At 39.4% G+C, this 21,475-nt stretch overlaps 2 protein-coding genes across 2 annotated transcripts in view; one reads left to right on the plus strand and one right to left on the minus strand.

The window, feature by feature from the left end:
* The window catches only part of NUDT6 (nudix hydrolase 6), a 32,316-nt gene extending 25,439 nt beyond the window's left edge, over window positions 1-6,877 (plus strand). Inside the window, exons 4-5 of the mRNA XM_075929858.2 lie at window positions 1,457-1,511; window positions 5,372-6,877. Coding sequence (XP_075785973.2) covers window positions 1,457-1,511; window positions 5,372-5,766 — 450 coding nt within the window. The 3' untranslated portion in view covers window positions 5,767-6,877. The remainder of the gene's footprint in view (window positions 1-1,456; window positions 1,512-5,371) is intronic.
* FGF2 (fibroblast growth factor 2) overlaps window positions 898-21,475 on the minus strand; it is a 67,652-nt gene continuing 47,074 nt past the window's right edge. The window contains exons 2-3 of the mRNA XM_075929859.2: window positions 19,038-19,141; window positions 898-6,434 (exon numbers count right to left, since the gene is read on the minus strand). Of these exons, the coding sequence (XP_075785974.2) occupies window positions 6,249-6,434; window positions 19,038-19,141 (290 nt within the window). The 3' untranslated portion in view covers window positions 898-6,248. The remainder of the gene's footprint in view (window positions 6,435-19,037; window positions 19,142-21,475) is intronic.

Consider the following 21,475-nt stretch of genomic DNA (forward strand, 5'->3'; position numbering starts at 1 on the left):
ACATCCCTATGCTCTGGGTATATCTGAACCTCAGATTGCCAGAAATTTGGGACTAGATTACCAAAAAAAAAAAAATCACTTTATTATCTTTGTGTTCATTTCCTATCGACCATCTGTCTCCAAACACAGTAAGACGACAGGATACAAGAACATCAATCTACTGTGACCATGCTTAAGTTCTTGTTGTTTTCTGTCACCTCTCATTCCCCAAAAATGACATTTTCCCCAAAGATTGTAATCAGTTTACATAACATAGTTTGAAAGTTTGAAAAATCACCCAAGCACGTTTGCATGATGATGTATACTTTTGAGATGGCAGCAAGCAATATTCTAATAGTTCTTTGTGTGGTGTCATGAATGAGGACAATTACATAGAAAAAGATCTCCAGGCACTGAAAACAAAATCTGAATGCCAATGAACACAAAAGCATTGTCTAGCGGCAGTTGTTATTGTTCTAATCTTTTGTCCAAGCCCTTCATGAAAGCCCATTGAGAAACAATGGGAACTAAGTATACAGTGGGCACTAAAACAACTACTCGTTTCCCCCAGAATAATTTTCATTATTTTTTTCTAGCATCCCCACCACCATCTCTGGCGCCTACAGACAATCACCAGCTGGTTCCCTCTGGTGCCACGCGCCTCTGGTCAGGGAGGAGATTTTGGATGCTCCAGGTCTCAATTGGGCTTGGGGCAGGGAAGTGGCAGGGCAGCCGGGGGACGGCTGCACCAGCTTGGCAGGCTGCATCTGGCCCTGGGGGGTTCTCTTGCCCACCCCAGTCTAATCCAATGTGTTTACCAACTGCAGTTACAATGCAAAGGCTGCAATTCAAATGCTATTTTAATTATTCAAATTGATGCTGCTGAACCTCAATGAAGATTTTGTATGGAGTCACACAAAGAGTTTTGATTTTATTTTTCTACTTCATGAAAACAAAATGACAAGTTATACTACATGGTTATTACAGACACTAAATCACGTTAAAGCCAGTGCAGTATAGAACAGTACTACAATCATAATATCTATTTGAAGATTAAATATGTACAGTTATTTTTAAAAAGCCAAAAAACACAGAAGTAGAATACATTAGTGATTAAATAGAAGATTATACAGTCTATATAGCAGCTTCTTTCATGTACAACTACTACTTTTAACTAGCAGCAACTTTGTCTAATGACTGTTAGACAGTTTATACTTTCAATCAGTAGATGTTTTCTTCCAATATTTCTTATAGACAGGTAGATGTCTGATCACATTAGCAAAAACTGAAGTTCTATTTAAATCTTTATTGATAATTATAGAAGTAATTAACATGTCACCACCTAAAAGTTATCCTGCTTATACAGTTGACTGGTAATTCTAGCGGAATCTTTTTTATTTATTTATTTAATTTTTTTGGATTAGGAAGAACAAAACAGAGTGTGTGCCTTGCTATATATTTTTCTCCTCCATTATAGACTATGAATGCATGGAAGTTTCCAGGAGGCCTGTCAGACCCAGGAGAAGACATTGGTAAGTATGTATACATCAGCAATGTAAGAGGTCATAACTCCATTCAAGTCCACTGAGTCATGTTCGCTGTGGACAGGACAGTAGTTTCCAGCTATACATCTCAACTTTGGGCTAGATCCACAAAAGAGATACATTTTAAATCCTCAAAATCCTTGCTCAGTTGGCAAACCTCGTTGGCACCTAAGGTGCCCAGGCAGCTAAATTTCTGCCACTTGACATGCACACAGCTGCATGAAGTTATAAGGAGGTAGAAGGTGGCACCACCATCTTTCTTCTCATTATAGATATTTTGTTTCAAAGGACCTAGATCTGTAATTCCAGTAGAGAATTCAAAGTTGTGAATCCAGAGCAGAAGAGTCTTCTCCCTCTGGCCTGGACTTAAGGACTCAATTGAGGAGTAGGACTTTTGGCATTTCTTACTAGCAACCTTAGGGAGCTCTCCACTCATCTTGCTGGCTTTACTGGGTCCCATTCTTAGGTGGATAACTCTCCTCATGGCTTGTATAGAGATACAAGGCACCTGATTTGAGCCTGGGATTTCACAAGGCATCTAAATGTTAGATGTAGGCATTGCAATGATTAAGTCCTCTTTGTGGCTCTAGCCCTCCAGTCATCATATGCAGGTTAAACCTCTAGTCCAGAACTTTGGTCCAGAAACATGTGGTCTGGAATGTTTCAGTTAGCTAGGTGTCCACTTTTCATGGGTGTGGCCCCAAGTTTCCTGCGGTCCCATAACATTTGTTTACAGCCACCATTCCTAGCTCTCGGTATTCTGTGCTGTTATTTAGCTCTAATTTACCCTTATACTCTGGTCTACACTATAACTCCTCTTATTTTGAAATAAGCAGAGCGTCCACACTACCAAGCCCATTATTTCCAAATAAGGGGCTGGTCATTTCAAAATAAAAACTCCTGCTTTCCACAAGGAATAACCCTTATTTAAAAATAATCGAAATAACAGTAGTGTGGACGCTCCACTGCTGCTATTTTGAAATAACTACTCCCCAGAGTCGTTCAGAGTAATTACTCCCCAGTGCTTCCTGGAGTTTTAAGTCACGGTAGTACTCCACATTAAGAGAGCCTGCCTCAAACTAATTTCAAGGATTCCTTGTAGTGTGGACACCCTATTTCAAAATAGTTATTTCTAAATAAGTTATTTTGAAATAATTTCCTAGCGTAGACATACCCTTCATGTCCTCTAATGCCCAATAAGCAATGGAAAAGTGGTAATGCTGCTACACAATACTGACCTCTCATGGTCTGGAAAACTCTGGTTCAGAACTGGTTAGGTCCCATGGGTGGGAGCCTAACTAGAGGTTCAACCTGTACCAATTCTGTTCCTTCACATACTTATTACAGAATTGAGCTTCAGTTGATGTTGCATGTATATTTTGTGAAACATGAGTTTACATATCAAATATTTATGCCACAGTCACATATTGTATGCTTTGCCTGTACCAGAATTGGAATCTGGTTAGACAAGGATGGAAAGGGAAGGGTCCGAGATAGAAGGGGACTCTGGAGGAACTTTCCATTTTTAAAGGGCAAAGAATGCCCAGCATGGACCATAGCTCCATCATAGGAGTGCTGAACACACGAGTGTCAGGGACACATCTCAGAAAATAGATGAAGCTATAGATGCAAGGGGTGACAGCAAATGACTTAAAAAGAACTGGAAATATATATATACTCTTTAAAGTTTCCTTCATACCAACATTAAAATATTAATATGCAGTGTAGCAAATAGTTACTATATTTTAAGATATAAATTAATGAAGCATGAAATATAATAGAATAGAACTTTATTTTTCCTTCATTTACATTAAGCCTCAAACATTTAAAGGCTTAATTTTGAAAAAACTGGAGTGCAGTTACCATGCTTGGAGATTCGTTATGGGAACCAATTAAGCACTACATTTGAATGCATTTTGGGGCTTGCTGATTTTGGAAACTCAAGCCCTAAATATTCCTTCTATTTTAACTTGTCATAGTATTTTAAAATATTTTAAAATAAGATAACTACACCAAGACACTATCTTGAACCAAAGCTCAAATCTCAACTAAAATCTCTGGTCTAATGATTGCCTTACTTTTAGCATGATCTCCCTCAGTATCCCTGATTTCCATCCTTCCCCCCTTTATGTCGACAGAGGCCTCACAGTGTATTTATGTAGGAAGTTGCTTAATTTTCTCTTCTGTTCACCAATGAAGACTTGAACTCCTCCGCTCCCTCCCATCCCCTTCAAATTAGGACTTCCAGTGATTCCAGCCCAGAGGAGACAGAAGTAGTAATTGATCCACCTGTCAGTAAAATCTTTACCGCTGTGTTAGAGACCTGGAGCTGAAGTGCTTCCACACTCCTCCTCCCCCAGTACTCACATAGAGATGTAGTGTAGCTTTGTAATTGATATTGTAATAAAATGCTCTGCAGACATTTGTATAGTAATGTCCCCCCAACCCTGCAGACACCTGCTCATATGTCAAACTTAACACATGCAACTAGTTCAGGAAAGGCAGTGCAGTTATTCGTTCACTTAGCTTTAAGCACACACAAAACTGTTTGCAGGTTCTGGGCCATCTGCAGGAAAGGCTATTAGATTTTTCCTATTATTTGTTATTGTATGTCCTGAAATTATTTTCAGTGTTATTTAAAAAAATTCAAAATGTATATCTTGTATACTTCTGACTTCAAGATGGTTTGCAGGTGAGGAAGAATCATGAAAAGGTTATTTAAAATTAATGTAATTTTCTGTTAAATATAAACTAACATTCTGATTACTAATTAACTGCAGCAAATAGCTTTGCAAAATAGCAATGTGCATTTAAGCACCTCAAACACAAAACCTAGTCATGGGTTTGTGAACTTTTTCATGACCTATGAACAGTTAACTTTTGGAAGATAAGGAAATTAAAGCCCTCTTTGGATATTTGATTTTCATTGCCATTCAGAGTTAATTCTAGCTTTTGGTTAGTGCAGGGACTGGATCTAAAGACGGAGCGTGAATCAGTTAACCTGCCAACCTGGTTTTTGGGCCCTGACTCAGCAAACTCCTTAAAAATGTGCCTACCTTTAAGCACGCATAGAACTTTGCATGTGCTCAAGGACATTCCTGGACTGGGCCTAGGTTACTGTTTCTTTTTCCCCTCAAACTCCTACAGATTTTTACTAGAAGGTATGTAAAATGGTTTCAATCTTCTCTTGGTCGGTATACAGAAGATTTACATAAGCAAATTTAATAGGACTTATCTATAGGAATTCCCTCTGCATCAATAGATTTCATGATATGTTGGCAAAAAAATAACTAAAGTGTCATTATAGACATTGAAGAATACATTTGTAAAAGGGCTGAAGTGCTCCCACATTCTGTAGGGTCACGGTTTTCACACTGTGTAAGATGAATGGTGTACTTATGCCACTAAACTAGTTTATTTGCTCTCACAATCAGATACAGTTGGAACTGCTCAGATGCAACATCAAGATCAGCCTTTGAAAATAAACCTAAAATGTATTATTAGGGTCAAAGAAAAATGAAAATATTTATCAAATATCTTTAGATAAGAGCTAGGTATACTGCCTTGGTGCATCGGTTTCAGAGCTATAACTGTACTTGTACAGTATTTAAGGAACATTCATCATTTTGTAGGTTATCCACAAGGAAAGCAAAATAGTCCATTGTAATTAGTTTTGTTCCGTGGGCCAAAAACCGAACTTACTGTAGTGTTAGAGTTTATAGTTTTTATAGTTTCACAAAGGTGTTACCATCAGCAATGCTTTAGGAATGGGAAATCTTTCACAATGAACAGTTCTTAAAATGTAGTCTCCTCTTACATGTACTGTAGGAATTTCTCTCTCCAACTAGGAGACACAGCAGTTCGAGAGGTTTTTGAAGAGACTGGCATTAAGTCAGAATTCAAGTCCCTCTTAAGCATAAGGCAGCAACACAGGCACCCTGGAGCCTTTGGGATATCAGATATGTATATCATCTGTCGCCTGCAGCCTTCCTCATTCAACATCAGCTTCTGCCAGCAAGAGTGCATGAGGTGCGAATGGATGGATCTTGAGGAACTTGCCAAGACCAGAGAGGCTACTCCCATTACCAGCAGTGTAGCTAAACTGCTCCTTTATGGATACAGAGAAGGGTTTGATAAAATTGATATTACCATGAGAGAATTTCCAGCTGTTTACACAGGCTTATTTTATAAGCTGTACCACAGGGAACTTCCAGATACTTATAAAATCACAACAGAATTGTAATAAGCTTCACATTTTACTAAATGAATAATTTAGAATGGATATGTTTAAATTTTGGACTTACTTGTACCAGATTAAAAATATTCCTGGACTTTGTGCTTGCTAAAATTCAATGTTTACTTTTATATTTTCTAGTAAGATATATAGAGATATATTTCTTTTAAAAAGGTAAATATTCTTGTAAATGTGTGCACATCTTTACATTTTCTTTACAATGTAAAGCTAACATAAGGCTAATATAGTAGCTCTAAGTAGAGGAAAATAGATGGAACACTGATTTTTTTAATTTCTGTATGTTTTCCTAGTGCTTTCCTCTGCACACTGGCACAATTGTTTCAAAACTTACAGTAACATTAAGGTTATATTATTCAAACTTATTTAGTCATCTGACATCTGCAAAAATCATAGTTTACTACTTTTGGAAGTAACAGCGGAAACTACCAGTTACTATGTTGTGGCATAGATTTTAGAATCCACCTCTGAAATCAGCTTTTGGCGGACATTGGAAGAAAAAGAATAGCTTTCTGTCCTGGTCCAGTTTTTGGTCCGAGTTTGTACTGTCCAGTTCTTTTCAGTGCCACATACCAATCAGAATACTTCCGTGACCGGTAAGTGTTGTAGTTGTTTGATTCCAAGCGCTCAAAAAAGAAACATTCTTCAGTTGCAAATTTCTGAAAGGGAAAGAAAAAGATGTTAGAGGCTCTGACTTATTTTAAGTATAGATTTTGCTGAAACTGCATGCACAGTCCAATTGACTTTAAAGAGTAGCATTCTTATGTGCTTTTCCTTAATAGGAATGGGGTTATTCACATGTTTAAGTACTTTACAGAATCAGGCCTAGAGGAACAAATAGTGCTACATGCATTATTCTGCCTCCCTCTCCCCCGCCCCAGCCTCACAGATCCCAAGATGAGGCAACTAGCTGTAGGTTTAACCACCTTCCTTCACCACTGCTCTTTTATTCTGGCCTCAAGGACAGGAACAGAGAATCAGGTACCATAGCTCATACTTGTCAACCATCAGTGAAATACTTAGGATGCTGAAGCATACACATACTGTAATACCTTTCCATTGACACGTTTCAATTAAATGAGCGAACTTTGGACAGCCAAAAGCCTCACTCATTTTTTCCTTTCTTCCCATTAATGCCCATAGAATCCCAGCACACCATGTTCCCAAGAACCCATTTCCCCATTCGGTCTCCATTACATCCCACACAAACACAAAGCTTTATCAAGTATTGGTATCATTTATCTATGGTACTGCTTATTATGTGCTAAACATATTCCAAGCGCTCAAGAAGAATGGTACCCTCTCTAAGGAGACATGAACCAACACTGGCGAAGGGAAACAACAATATACAGTGGAACCTCAGAGTTACACAAACACCCTGGGAATAGAGGCTGTGCGTAACTGAACTAAAGATTACAATTGTGCTTTCACAAGTTTACAACTGAACATTGGTTTAATACTTTACTATACAGAAGAAAAATGTCTTTTAACTATCTTAATTTAAATGAAATAAATCACACAAACGGTTCCCTTACCCTTGTCCAATCTTTTTTTTTTTTTAAAAAACTTTCCCTTTATTTATTTAGTAGTTTACATTTAACACAGAACTGTACTATATTTGCTTTTTTGGTCTCTGCTGCTGCTTGATTGCATACTTCCAGTTCCAAATGAGGCATGTGGTTGAATAGTCAATTCATAACTCTAGTGTTCGTAACTCTGAGGTTCTACTGTATATATACAAATCAAATTATTTCTCTGGAAAGCAGCACAGCAGAAGTCTTTTACTCCTTCCTAAACCTGTTGAACAATGCTCACCAAACTGAAGCCAAGTGCAATTTGAAATGTGTTTTTCTTTATAAGAGCCTTTAGAGTTTGCTACTTATTGTTGAGAGATATTACTCTTACTTTGAAAAAAAATCCTGCAAGCTCTTTAGAACCAATAAGTTTTTATCTTTCACTTGACAAAGTTTAACAAATGCAGCTAAAGATTCCATGACTCACGTTTCCAGGAAAGCAAGGGTTTCCTGTGTCACCAAGACGCACGCCATGCCTGCAGTACAAAGGGTGATTTGTAGTGATTTTCTGATGCCAAGTATTTCCCCACTTCCATATTTATCTCTCTAGCATCTGGAATTTTTAATTGCTCTAATCTTCTTCTCCAATGTCCAGAAGAAAAAACCATCTCTGAACTCCTATACCAGCTAATCCATTCCCATTTCTCTTCTGCTGAACAGTTTTACATATAGAAGAAACCCCTGCTCCCTCCGAACCAGAGTCTGACACCATCACTTGTGCTAAACAGTACCATCCTCTACAGGTAACCCCACCGTTATAAAGGAGTCTAGTTGAGTACGTGATTGAAGGCATCAAAATTAACCCTTAGATTCTACATCTTTGGAACTGTTGCACTGAGACGTTTACATAAGCCACTGCTGGACTAGGCAGGTTTTAATGGCTGTTAGTAGTGAGGGGAGAACTGGTAGATTTCTTCTCCCTCTGGATTTCACCAGAGAGGAAATACACCCCTTTTCCTCCACTTCAACAAAGAAAAGGAGAGGAAACAAAAACAAGGGAAAAACACACATCAACAAACTTAAATACTGTGTTATTGGGAAAACTTAAAAGCAACAAATGGTCCAGTAGCACCTTAGAGACTAACAAAAAATGTAGACAGTATCATGCATGAGCTTTCATGGGCACAACCCACTTCTACAGATGAATGTAGCAAGAGCGCTTGTTATTGGGAAGCACTCATCTCTCCTCCTCTAGTTAGCAATACTGCAGCCACACTGTGCCACTCAGTTAACCTTTTAGGCCCAACTAACACTGACTCTTGTACAAAGGCAAAAGCCCATTGTGCTAGGGTTCATTGGATTGCAGGATTGTCTCCTTAAAGGGGAGGGAGAATTTCAAAGGAAAGGAACAGAGTATTAATTAAGAGAAAGCACTACCATCCTTTCATATCTCGTCTGTATCACACAGTCACACATTTACCATCCGACAGAAGTTCTTCAAAGGACAGTATAAACTAATCATTAAAAGAAAAAAATATCTGAAATCTTAGAATGGAATAAAAAAATGGACAATCCAAAAGATATCCCTAACCGAGAGTCCATCTGCCAAGTTGGTTACTCATAGAACTGCTCTACTGCTTTAGGACCATTACTTAAAAACTGAAGCATAGAAGTACAAGTAAACCCAAACCTGAAACCCACCAGGCTTGAAATAGTATGCATGTGAACATACATGGGAAAATCTTGAATCCTAACATTTGTGTCAGGTTTCTGTTGCTATGAGCAACTAAATGCACAACTACAGTATGGAATAAGCAGTCTGCTGTGTATTAAAAGCTTAACCAAACTTCGGGCTCTAAATATAGGTTTTGGCAGTAGAATATAGATTTTTGCAGCCATTTCTGCATACTACTCTTGATTTCTGAAGAATTTTGAATAGAGTCCATGTGCTGGACTTCTCATGTACCTCTAAATCATTAACATTCAAAACATTTGAAATAGTAAAATCAATACTTGCATGATGCTTTGGGACCTAGCCCCAAAAGAGAAAAGATTGCAAATTCAGAGTCTAACATTCACCAAGAACCTTTCACAGCACTTCATTTGTGCGCAAACATGTGCATTAATCATCTCAGCCACCACTGAACTCTAGAGCTGTAAAAGGACACAGCAGAACTGCACAAGGCAAGGAGGCTAAAAACCACTGAATTCAGTTCAGGCTGGAATCAGAATTTATGTAGATTCAATATAGCCAAACTGGACATTCAACTAAGGCTTTCGCAAGAAAATACAAAGGAATCGCTAAGGTTACGTCTATGTTGCAATTAAACACTTATAACTGGCCTAGACCAGCTGACAGAAGCTCTTGGGGACTGGGCTAAGAGGCTATTTAATTGTGGTATAGACATTCAGGCTCTAGGGCCCTGTGAGTTGGGAGGCTCCAGTCCAAGCCTGCATATCCATACTCAATTAAACAGTGCCTTAGCCCAAGTCAGCTGGCATGAGCCAGATGTGGGTGTCTAATTTCAGTGTAGACATATTCTAAATGACTTCAGGTGGTCAGGACCTTGGTTTTGCAGATTATCCAAAAGGTGACACCTCCAGCAGCACCATTTCCATTCACATCATGTTGAGGCATTGATTGCAAAACTTCTCTTAAAATATCAATTCCATGTCAGTCTCCTATCAAAGCAATGGCCAGACAACACTGCGCTTTGGAAGTTATATAAAAGAGTAAACTCAAGGATGTAGAGGGGTAGCTGTGTTAGTCTGTAACTGAAAAAACAATGAATAGTCCTGCAGCACCTTACAGACTAACAAAAACTGGAGATGGTATCACGAACCTTCATGGGCACAACCCACTTCGTTTGCTAGCCTTACAAACAGGCTGGGTGGTTTAATAGTCTGACTAAAAATGGAGTTTACTGAAGATGCAACGTGAGAACTAGAAAGGAACTGTAGTTAGAACAACCACTTGGAGTCTCACTTTTTTCATCCCTGAGTGGAGTAAGCAATATTAATGGAGCTGGCAACATTAAGATTACTGCCCTTCCAATTTAGAGAATAAGCCTGTGATCATATTATACATGTAAAAGGCACCGCTAAAGAGGAAAAATGGGTATGTGCTTTTTCTTCTTTATGATGGTCTGAATTATTTTTCTTCCAGACTTCTAAGTTTTCAACATTAGGAATTCTGGTCTTGTCTGTAAAACTATATATGACTAGCAAACTGATAAGATTATAACAGGAGATATCATGCAGGTGAAACTTAATCGAAAAGGGAAGTGCTTTTCACTCAGACTGCTTACAATTTGTATTAACATCCAGTTTAACTATAAAGGTCTTAGGCTCCAGCTTCCAACTCATCCAAAGAAGTGAGTTTTGGCCAAAAAAGGTCATGATACTATACATACTTATGTTAATTTATAAAGATGCTACAGGACTACTTGTTGTTTATAAAGGTCTTAGAAATGCATAGGGGAAAAAATTCTCTTAAAAACCACCAACCCTGTTGCCTCCTTTAACAGCTAATAGAAGCTTGCAATCCGCATCTGGGACTTTCAATGAGTTCTCCCACCAAAACCAGATTTGCCACTCCTGATATTTTTCAGGGTAAATAGATAAAACTCCAAAAGAGACTTCAAGACACAAGATAAGACCAACAATTATTTAAGAATATTTAGGGTTTGTCTATATAGTCAGTGCACATCAAGCTAGGGATTAGATCTACAGTGCTCTACCCCGCCATGCACTAAGTCATATAGACAAATTCTTAACTGTAAAGGGTTCCAGACTCAGGGATGTTACATTTAGATTAATTAACAGTTTGAAAGCAGAAGCCTCGCAGGGAGTGCAGGGCCAGCGGGGGACCCACTCATGTGGTAACAGGTCATGGTTAAGACCAGGAGTGGGCAAGATAGCGTCTGTGGGCCAGATCTGGCTCACCAAGCTAGTTGATTCGGCCCATGGCCACCCTGCTGCTCCCCCGCCCCCAAGACAATTGAGACCTAGGGATGACACAAAATCTCCTCCCCCCACGAGGGGCATGCAGCACCATAGGGAACCACCAGCTGGTGGTTCTCTCTAGGCGCCATGTGCCCCTAGCAGGGTAGGAGTGAGGGGGCAAAGACTTCACACACTCCCCCACCCTCAGGCCAATCAAGGTCTGTGTGGGGGTTTGAATTCTCCTGGCCCCGCCCCTTCTGCCTGAGGCCCTACTCCTTCTGGTGCAGCCCAAGACCACTTCCAAAATTTGTGAAGTAGCCTCTCTTCAAAAGTTATTGCCCACCCATGGTACAGAGTAAGTGTGACTACGGCTTGGGAAATGAAAATTAGTCTCTTACCTGCATTCTTTTGGAGCATACCCCTATTACATGGGGTTTGTAAAAAAAAAAAAAAATTTCTCCCTAAAAAAAATGAGTTTTGGGAAATGTATGCACATCTTTAGAAATGGAGTCTGTAACTGCAGCACTTCCTAGTTTCCTGGAAGCAAGTGTGATTAAAAAGAACTTGAGAGGTTGAACTCCTGCACACTGCTACAGGAAGCAAACTCTGAGAGCTTGACATTGTCATCAGAATATACTAAAAGGGGTTCCAACTGCAAGCTGGTCTTGATCAATGCAAGAATGTCATTTGGTTAAAAAGGAATATTTTCTTTACAAGACAACAGCCAGGTGAGACCACTGACCATTAAGTTCCAGATTTGCATGACAGAAGCTAAGTCACGCAATTATGCCCATCAGTATAATTAGACAATTTTTTTTAAACAACACTGATAAGAGTTGATCCACACACAAAAAACCCAACCTCCTATGGCATAGTAAATTGAGATTTTGAAGTTTCACCTTGTCCCAAATCAGGAGGAAAACAAAAATGTTTATTTTTGATAAAGTTCAGTGTCTAGGCTATTAGGTAGGTACAGTATTACAATACCAAAGTTGAAATAAGAGCAATTCAATAAGGGTGAAATATTTATTTTGATAATTTCTCAGATGTTAAGTTAATTGTCAAAACAGCATTTTCTGATGAAAAAATGGTTCCAAATATTTTTGGACCATCTTTTCTGATAACTAATCACTGCTAGAATTGACAAAGCTAGTGAAAATGATGTTTTGCCAAATGTATCTGTTAAAGAAAACACAAGTACATGTACATAAAACTTTAAACCCCAAATTATAAAGACCAAATCACTGCACAATTCAGAAATTCAGCACAAGAGGTGCAGTGTTTTACAAAATGGTTTACTGCATGTCTAAGAAGTTACCCAACATAAATGGCGAAGAAATACAAAGACAAGATATGAACACCCACCTGGAGCAAGTAAAATAACTGGATTAAGTTATTTCAGAAACTGAGATTTTGATTGAGTTTCCTAATGCATTCTACAAAGAGGTTCTATCAAAAAAGATACTGGGTCTTATCAATGTAATCACAGCAGACAAGAAAAATGATTACTGACCACCAGATGTTAAATAAAAGCCAACACTTGTTTTGTAGAGTGGGTGAAAGAAGAGTAAATACGGCTATATCATGCTAACATGAAACGGCTAAATCATCCTAATTAGTGTAAGGACAGACACCATAAAAGCATGAAATACTGGAAGAGGAAGTTCAGTTTGTACATGGATTGAAGAGAAATCTATATATACACTGATGCCAAATAAGTGTTTAACTACTCTACAGAATGCTAAATATACTCAAAAGAATTTGAAGTGATGGATGGACTAGAATGGCTTAATTATAATAAGATACAATGCTTGTACAAGAATTGTAATTCCAATAATTCTTACAGATTCCAGTGTGCTCTACAATCGGTTTTCAATCCAGTGTCCCATTAGCACAGAGAAATATAAAAGCAGAATTATCCCAAATGCTAAAATTTGATGTTATCGCTTTCAGTTGGAGTCTATTTTGAGTGATGTTAATGAAAATATAACTATGTTTTGTTACACTGACCACAGTAATGGATTTCTATGGATCAAAAAGAGCTGTACTATGTCAGCAAATGAGACCACTGCCTCAGCAGATTTTGAGAAGGGACAAATACCAGTTTGGGCTGAATGAGATTAATTGTGTAAGACACTCTGTGACCAAAGGAGATTAACCAGATCAAAGAAATGTTAAGGCAGCTGTACTAAGGGAAAGACTGCAAAATATGGAAGCCTTCAAAATTCAAGGCAATCGGGATAAATTTTCTTTAAAATGTAATAAAATGTTACATTCAGAATGCAGTTTAAGGTAAATACAGAACATCACTTAAGACTTGTGAAAGACATTCTGGGGAATTAAAGAAAGGTGCCCAGAAGAAACCATACTGAAAAATCTTTGAGATTATCAAAGAACCTAACACTTCAGATTATGCAAATTCATGTTACAGTAGACTTCCAATGATCCGGCACCTTTGGGACCCAAGGAGTGCTGGATTATCGGATATGCCAGAGGATCAGGAGGTACTCCAGCCAGAAGGCTGTGATGGGTCGGGGGGAAGGGAGGACAGGGAGGCGGCGGGGAGCAACGCGGCGTGGGGCGAACCGTCCGCCATTTTGCAGGGAGGCGGGGGAAGCCCTGCGCAGTCACCGGTGACAGGCCAGCTGGGGCTGCAAGCGGCAGCGGCAGCTTACGGAAGGGTTGGTCCTGCAGTGCCACTCCTCACCTGAGCAAGGCTGCAGGACCAACTGGGCAGCACTCCAGCTGCTCTGCCTGCGGCTTCCCCAAGTCCGACGCTCATCAGTTTCAGCAGTGGCGGGCTTGGGGAAGCCGCTGGCAGAGCAGCTGGGGTGCTGCCGGGTTGGTCCCGTAGCGCCACTCAGGTGAGGGCGGCACTGTGGGACCAACCCGGTAGCACCCCAGCTGCTCTGTCCCACCGCTTCCCCAAGTCCGCCACTTGTCAGTTTCAGCAGCGGCAGCAGTGGACTTGGGGAAGCGGCACGGAGCAGAGCAGCTGGGGTGCTGCTGGGGGCCGAGCAGGGGGGGTGAGGGGCGGCGCTGCGGGACCAACCACGCAGCACCCCAACTGCTCTGCTCCACACCGCTTCCCCAAGTCTGCTGCTCGTCAGTTTCAGCAGCGGCAACAGCAGACTTGGGGAAGCGGCGTGGAGCAGCTCCAATTGTCCGACTGGCCGGAGCACTTCCGGGTTCCAGTTGGTGCCGGACTATCGGGAGTGCCAGACCACTGGATGCCGGACAATTAGAGTTTTACTGTAATTGGGAGCTCCTCTTCTGCAAGATACCAGTTTAGTCATATACATGATTAAAGCACAAAGTAAGCCACCACAGAACTGTGCTCTGATTGAAAAAAATGCTGGCAATCATTATTTTCAGTTCTTTATTTCTTGAATGCTTATAGGCAGAAATCAGTATCAGTATAAACAGGTTTCTGTCCCATTGCTTCCAACAATTACTAGAAATATTGTGCCTTCAGAAAAAAGACCATGAAATTGTGAGGGTGCACATTAAAAGTGAAATACTGGTTAGGTTTAAAAACAAAAACTTATTGGACTAATCTTAAGAGCATCTATAAATAGAAAAAAATGAGGAGCTGCAGGAGGAGGTATTTACACAACTACTCAAATATTATTCATTTCTAGGGGGAAAAAAGTGTTCAACAGGCTCAGATGAGAAACACAAAATAACCCAAGTTCGCCAGATATTAAAAGGAGTTTTAAATGAGAGGCCAACAGAAAAAGCACACACTTCTTTAAGGATAACATCTTAGTGCAACTATCAAGATGCAACTGCTACCTATGATGGGATTCTATGCACAGGACATGATGATGACACTGGAAATGCTAGGTGTAATCTACCTGAGCATTGAGAAGATTAAGGATGGGGCAGAGGATATTCAATTTTGACAAGACAAGAATACTGTCACCTGAAGATAAAACAAAATACAGGACTATGTAGCACTTTGAAGACTAACAAGATGGTTTATTAGATGATGAGCTTTCGTGGGCCAGACCCACTTCCTCAGATCAAATAGTGGAAGAAAATAGTCACAACCATATATACCAAAGGATACAATTTAAAAAGTGAACACATATGAAAAGGACAAATCACATTTCAGAACAGAAGGGAGATGCGTGGGGGGGGGGGGGGGGGGGGGGGGAGGAAGGTAAGTGTCTGTGAGCTAATGGTATTAGAGGTGATAATTGGGGAAGCTATCTTTGTAATGGGTAAGGTAGGTGGTGTCTTTGTTGAGCCCGACACCTAGAGTGTCGTTGAGACAGTGTCCTTTCTGGTTGAAATGGCAAGAAACTGTTTTTTCTTTGTGATCCTGTCTAATATCTGTTTTGTGGCCCACAAAACAGATATTAGACAGGATCACAAAGAAAAAACAGTTTCTTGCCATTTGAACCAGAAAGGACACTGTCTCAACGACTTAATTACCTGCATCCTACTCCAGAAGCCTTTCAAATCTGCACTTGAAAGGGAATCCTCTGAACTGTCATTCATGCTAAGATTCGACACTCTAGGTGTCGGACTCAACAAAGACACCACCTACCTTACCCATTACAAAGATAGCTTCCCCAATTATCACCTCTAATACTATTAGCTCACAGACACTTACCTTCCTCCCCCCCCCCCGCATCCCCCTTCTGTTCTGAAATGTGATTTGTCCTTTTAATATGTGTTCACTTTTTTTAATTGTATCCTTTGGTATATATGGTTGTGACTATTTTCTTCCACTATTTGATCTGAGGAAGTGGGTCTGGCCCACGAAAGCTCATCATCTAATAAACCATCTTGTTAGTCTTTAAAGTGCTACATAGTCCTGTATTTTGTTTCAGCTACACCAGACTAACACAGCTACATTTCTATCACCTGAAGATAAGGAATTCATGTGTGAAATTTGCAGTTGGTATAGGAAATAGAACATAAAAGAACCAAAGACACATGATGTTTCTGATTGCTTTGGTGAAAATAGGACTTAAGTATTTGAATTAATGGGAAAGACTATCTTTCAGAAGATAACTCCTTGCATTTTCTTGTACTGAACTGCTGAACACCACACATTAATGACATTGTTACCTGATCAAATAGTTTGTTCACCTTACTTCCAACATCCAATAAACTTTGAGTAAAAAAATTAATGAATGCAAAGTAACTGCAATACCAACCACAAAAAACACAAGTAGGCCAAAATACAAGAAAAAAAAAAGCTATGAAAAGAATGTCAAATGGTTCATTCCAACGCAAATGGTTGAAAACAGATTTCAAGAAAAATAAAAGGGCCACCTTTACCAATGACATCAAATCTATGTATTGTAAATTTGTTTTACAGGTAGAATAAAAGATATCAAAAGGAAAAATAAGGATAACATTGGGTTACTATTTCTTGAGGGCATCCAGAAAGTTAGGGGCAAAATTAACAAGCCCACCTAATCAATGACAATAGGAAACACCGGAACACCAAAAACAGGCTCCTTTGCAGGGGCCACAGGTGTATTGCAAAAGTACTGTATGACCAGAAAGCCATTGGATTCACAAATTATAGCTAGTGTGAGATGTCTCATCCTGATTTACTGCTGCAGATGTGTCTATTTGTATATTTTAAAAGTTGGCTCTATCCATTGTTTAGGGCTGCTTCTTGATGGATATACTGTGATCACAGTAGGTTTTTTGTTGGGGGAAAAATCTAACAGCCATTAATCCCTGCTATGTCATAAAAATACAGCCTTTTGTAACCCTGAGAAGTCATGTGACTGAGGCCAGGAAATATATTTGTCTGACCTGCTCTGACAAGCCCTGAGAAAATATACCAGCATTACTATACCTCTTCCCATAGACACTGTCCAGAATACAAATGTACACACAGAAAGTTAAATTATCTCAGTATAATTATACCAGTAGTGTCATACTAGTAAACCTCCCCATATAGACAACTCCTTACAAGCAATCTTTCATATTGCCTCCCTTGCAATACCTTCCTAGGATTACAAGGGCCAGAATGATTCAGCCCACTCTCTACTCTATTCCTGCTGCCCAGCTAGTGAAAAAGACCATGAAAACTGACTTAAAAGCGACAACCGTGGATTTGTCCTGGTGTGAAGGGTCTGCTGGGTGCAGAAGATGGTATATACCCATCAGACCACAGTCCCTTGGGACTGCTACAAACCCACATACTTTAGACTCTACAGCTTCCCAGAGACTGCTGAAAATTATGGGGCAGGAGGGGGAGGAGGCAGCAGCTGAACTGGGTCTCCGCTGCTTGGAGGATTAAAAGAACAGAAAGAATATTTTTAGCCCTCCACTTGGATCCTTCACTAATTGGAGCTCAGCTGGAAGTTAACTAATCTGATATGTCTATAGTTAAGGAGAATTTCACAGAATATTGACACTGCTGTGTTCCAAAATAACCCACGTACTACAAAGTTACTTAGGAACTAGTAGGGAACTTCTGAAAGGAAACATTACAGCGCTATGGTGGCTCATTACTAATGCCGGGTGTTTGGATTAAATGGCTCTATATGAAAAAAATGCAGAGGTTAAAATATCACAAGTTTCCACTTAATCTGAAAAAGCCTCAGAAGAACATAGAAACTGTTTAGCTGCGTCTAGACTGGCAAGTTTTTCCGCAAAAGCAGGTGCTTTTGTGGAAAAACTTGCCAGCTGTCTACACTGGCCACTTGAATTTGCGCAAGAACACTGACAATCTAATGTAAGATTCTCAGTGTTCTTGCACAAATACTATGCTGCTTCTGCTCGGGAAAAAGCCATCTTACGTAAATGCTTTTGCGCAAGAGGGCCAGTGCAGACAGCTAAAAACTGTTTTGCACAAAAAAGCCTCGAAGGCGAAAATGGCGATCGGGGCTTTCTTGCGCAAAACTGCGTCTAGATTGGCACAGACGCTTTTCCGCAAAAAGTGCTTTTGCGCAAAAGCATCCATGCCAATCTAGATGCTCTTTTCCGCAAATGCTTTTAATGGAAAAACTTTTCCGTTAAAAGCATTTGGAAAATCATGCCAGTCTAGACGTAGCCTTTGTGTGTGGCAAAATGAAAATGGTCCTAACACTTTAGGTTCTGAAGCAGAATTGAAATATCTATGGATCGATGTTAAAATACAATTTATGCCAAATATATTGACTTACAGGGATGGTAATGCTGCTACTACCTAATATATAGGAGCATTGTGAGCTTGAAACCAGTTCATTTTTAAAAATTAAGTAGATTCAAGTGCCACATCTGCTCCTTGAATTTACTTACTAATTGTAGATTTACAAACATTTTCAAAAGTGTTTCTCTCCTAGTTCTCCAGTCTGGATAAGCCACACAGAACAGAAACTGACTCACTATAAAGACTAAACCATGAAAGACTGTCAACAAAACACAGAAATCAAGTGAATTTGAAAACAGTTTTTACCCTTCTAATTGCTAAAGTGGAATTTAAGATTACTGTAACAAAGGTAGTCATTTCAATTCTGGAAGCAAGTGGATTTTGTTTTAATTTGACTGATTCTCTTTAAATTGACTGATTCCCTTTAAACAAATTCACTACATTTTCTCTTGGCCTTACACCATCTACAGGTAAGAGCCACTATGGATGGAGGGGCTCTGCTGCCTAGGAGTGGGAAAGGATGCCTCCACATCTTTCCACTTCCTAGCCCTCTTACTCAAGAGGGCTGCTAGAGGCACAAGTTGGCCATTAACAATTTAATTTCACTGGGTAATTGATTAACTCCTATGTCTGGAACATCAGCTGCTAAGCATGAAGACAAGTAATGAAAGTAATGAAAATACAGCATTGCTTACCAATGCCAATAATCTGCCGTCTTCCTTCATTGCAAGAAAACGATTTGCGCATACGCCTTTGATTGACACCACTCCTCTTTCTTCTGCCTGAAGTTGCAATTTGACTAGGAACAAAAAGATAAAGTCAGTTCTCAAAGCCAAAGCTATTTTAACATCTAACAAAGATTAAAATGGATAAAGACCTTGATGTAGCATATTTCAGGGAGATTATTGTCAGAAAGTGAATTTTGCTACCTCTCATCTACTAAGGAAAATGCACAAACGAAATAGTTCTCATCAGATTTGCACTATAACCTTATAAAGGGATCTTGCGTACTTATTATATACACATGCTTCTAGGTACAGATCAGGATCAGCACAATTTCCTGGAAAACAGGAACACCTATGATGGGGTATATTTGGGAAGTTATAGTTAAAAGTTGAGATTAAATTAACATTTAAAATAGGACAGAAGTCTCTTTTTTTCACTCTTTAACTGAATTTAGTCTTCCAGTTCAGTGCAGTTAACTGCTCAGAGGATATGTGAATTTCTACGTAATTTCTTTAAATAACACAATTGCTAATATGTTCAAAGTCAGTATTACCTACACTTTACTTGTGAGAAAATACCTACATCCATTCTAGATTGTTGGATAAGACAGATATTTGTGTATTAAAGGCACAAATCTGTGCTGTAATTATATCTTAAAATAATTTATTATTTGTATTTCAGTAACAGCCAGTGGGCTCATTACGTTAAATCAGGGGTGAGGAACCTATGGCCTGGTGGCCAGATACAGCCACCAACTTGCTTGGATCTGCGCCTGCCCCTACTCTACCCCCCCCCCCACCTACCCCTCCGAAGCTCAGGGCCCCCCACAGCATTGGGAAGCCCGCATTGGTGGGGCTGAAGCACACAAAATCTACTAGGCCATTTTAAAATGAAGTCTGATTAAACTAAAATGTTTGGCTTATTCTATGGGAATTGAAATGGCTCTTTATGAATCACTACTTGCCAACTGTATTTTTGCCTAAAAGAATAGAACCCATTCACTTCATTTATGGATAGTCTCTAAAAATGAACTTTACATATTGAAAGGGTCCAACTTTTCCATGTTATATAGAAACTTGGTTAGTCAAACAGGCATTTCAAGAGTTTATTAATTGAAACTATTATTATTCAAGTGTGAACGTTATAGTTACCTCTGAAGCCAATTATTAAACCAAAGCTGTGCTTGGAAATTGCTTCAGAAATCTGCAAATAGCTGTTGATCTTTGGTGGGAAAGTAGCATGTCAAGAGTAGGAGGAAGCATTCACCATATACACTTATGAGATTTACCTAGATCAGTTTTATTTTGCCACGGAACTCTTTTAAACTCGAAAGAATTTTGAGGAACCCCTAATAACAGTCTTATATAGAAAGCTGAAAAAGTAGACCATAAATAAGTAAGGATAATAATAAACAAATGCTAAGCAAGGTTATGATATGAAGATTAATCTATCATAGTCAATTTATATTTTTCCCAGTTAAATTTTTAAATACAAGAAATCATGCAACTATACTGAAGTAAAGTATTTGCGAGAACACTGCCTGTGCACCCCCATACAAGCAACTGATTTGACAGCTGAAGCTTCGACACAGCACTAGTATATTCGTATTCAGTCACCCACGTGATTCACACTCCCTGAGAGTGAGTACGGAGATTTGGGGTATGTCTAGACTACAGGCTTTTGTCGACAGAAGTTTTGTCGACAAATACTGTCGACAAAGCTTCTGTCGACAAAGAGCGTCTAGACTACATTCAGTTCTGTCGACAAAGCAAGCTGCTTTGTCGACAAAACCCTGTAGTCTAGACACAACCCTAGATGCAATAACACCTTCTGTCGACAGAACTCTGTCGACAAAAGGCGTTATGCCTCGTAAAATGAGGTTTACCAGCGTCGACAAAACTGCTGAGTTCTGTCGACGTTATGTCGACAGAACTCAGCGGTAGTGTAGACGCAGGTATAGTTTTGTCGACAAAAGTCCACTTTTGTCGACAAAACTCTGTAGTCTAGACACACCCTTACAGTGGTACGTAACAGGCAATCACTGACTGACTGCGCGCACAGCGCTGGGTAGTGACATCATCGTTCCCATTCTCTGGCTAAGCTGGCATTACATAGGAACACTTATCGTAGCAAACACAAATGAAAATGGTTTTCAATACAATTCATAACTGCATAAATATTTTTTTAAATCGTAAAATGTTATTGTAATGGAATTTTCTTGTGGAACCCTTATTTTTACTTCTGGGGTTCTGTGGGACACCATTTGGGAAACACTGACTTAGATACAACTGTGTGAAGTATCTGTGAAAAGTAATGCTGGTTACATCTAGCAAGGGCTTATCAGGCTTTCTGATGTCTTAGAGAAAGCAGTTATAGGGGCACTGTCAAAGTAAGTATGTACCAGTTT

This window comes from Pelodiscus sinensis, chromosome 4 (genome assembly GCF_052426305.1).
Source record: "Pelodiscus sinensis isolate ZL-2025 chromosome 4, ASM5242630v1, whole genome shotgun sequence".
In the NCBI taxonomy this organism is placed as follows: Eukaryota; Metazoa; Chordata; order Testudines; family Trionychidae; genus Pelodiscus; species Pelodiscus sinensis.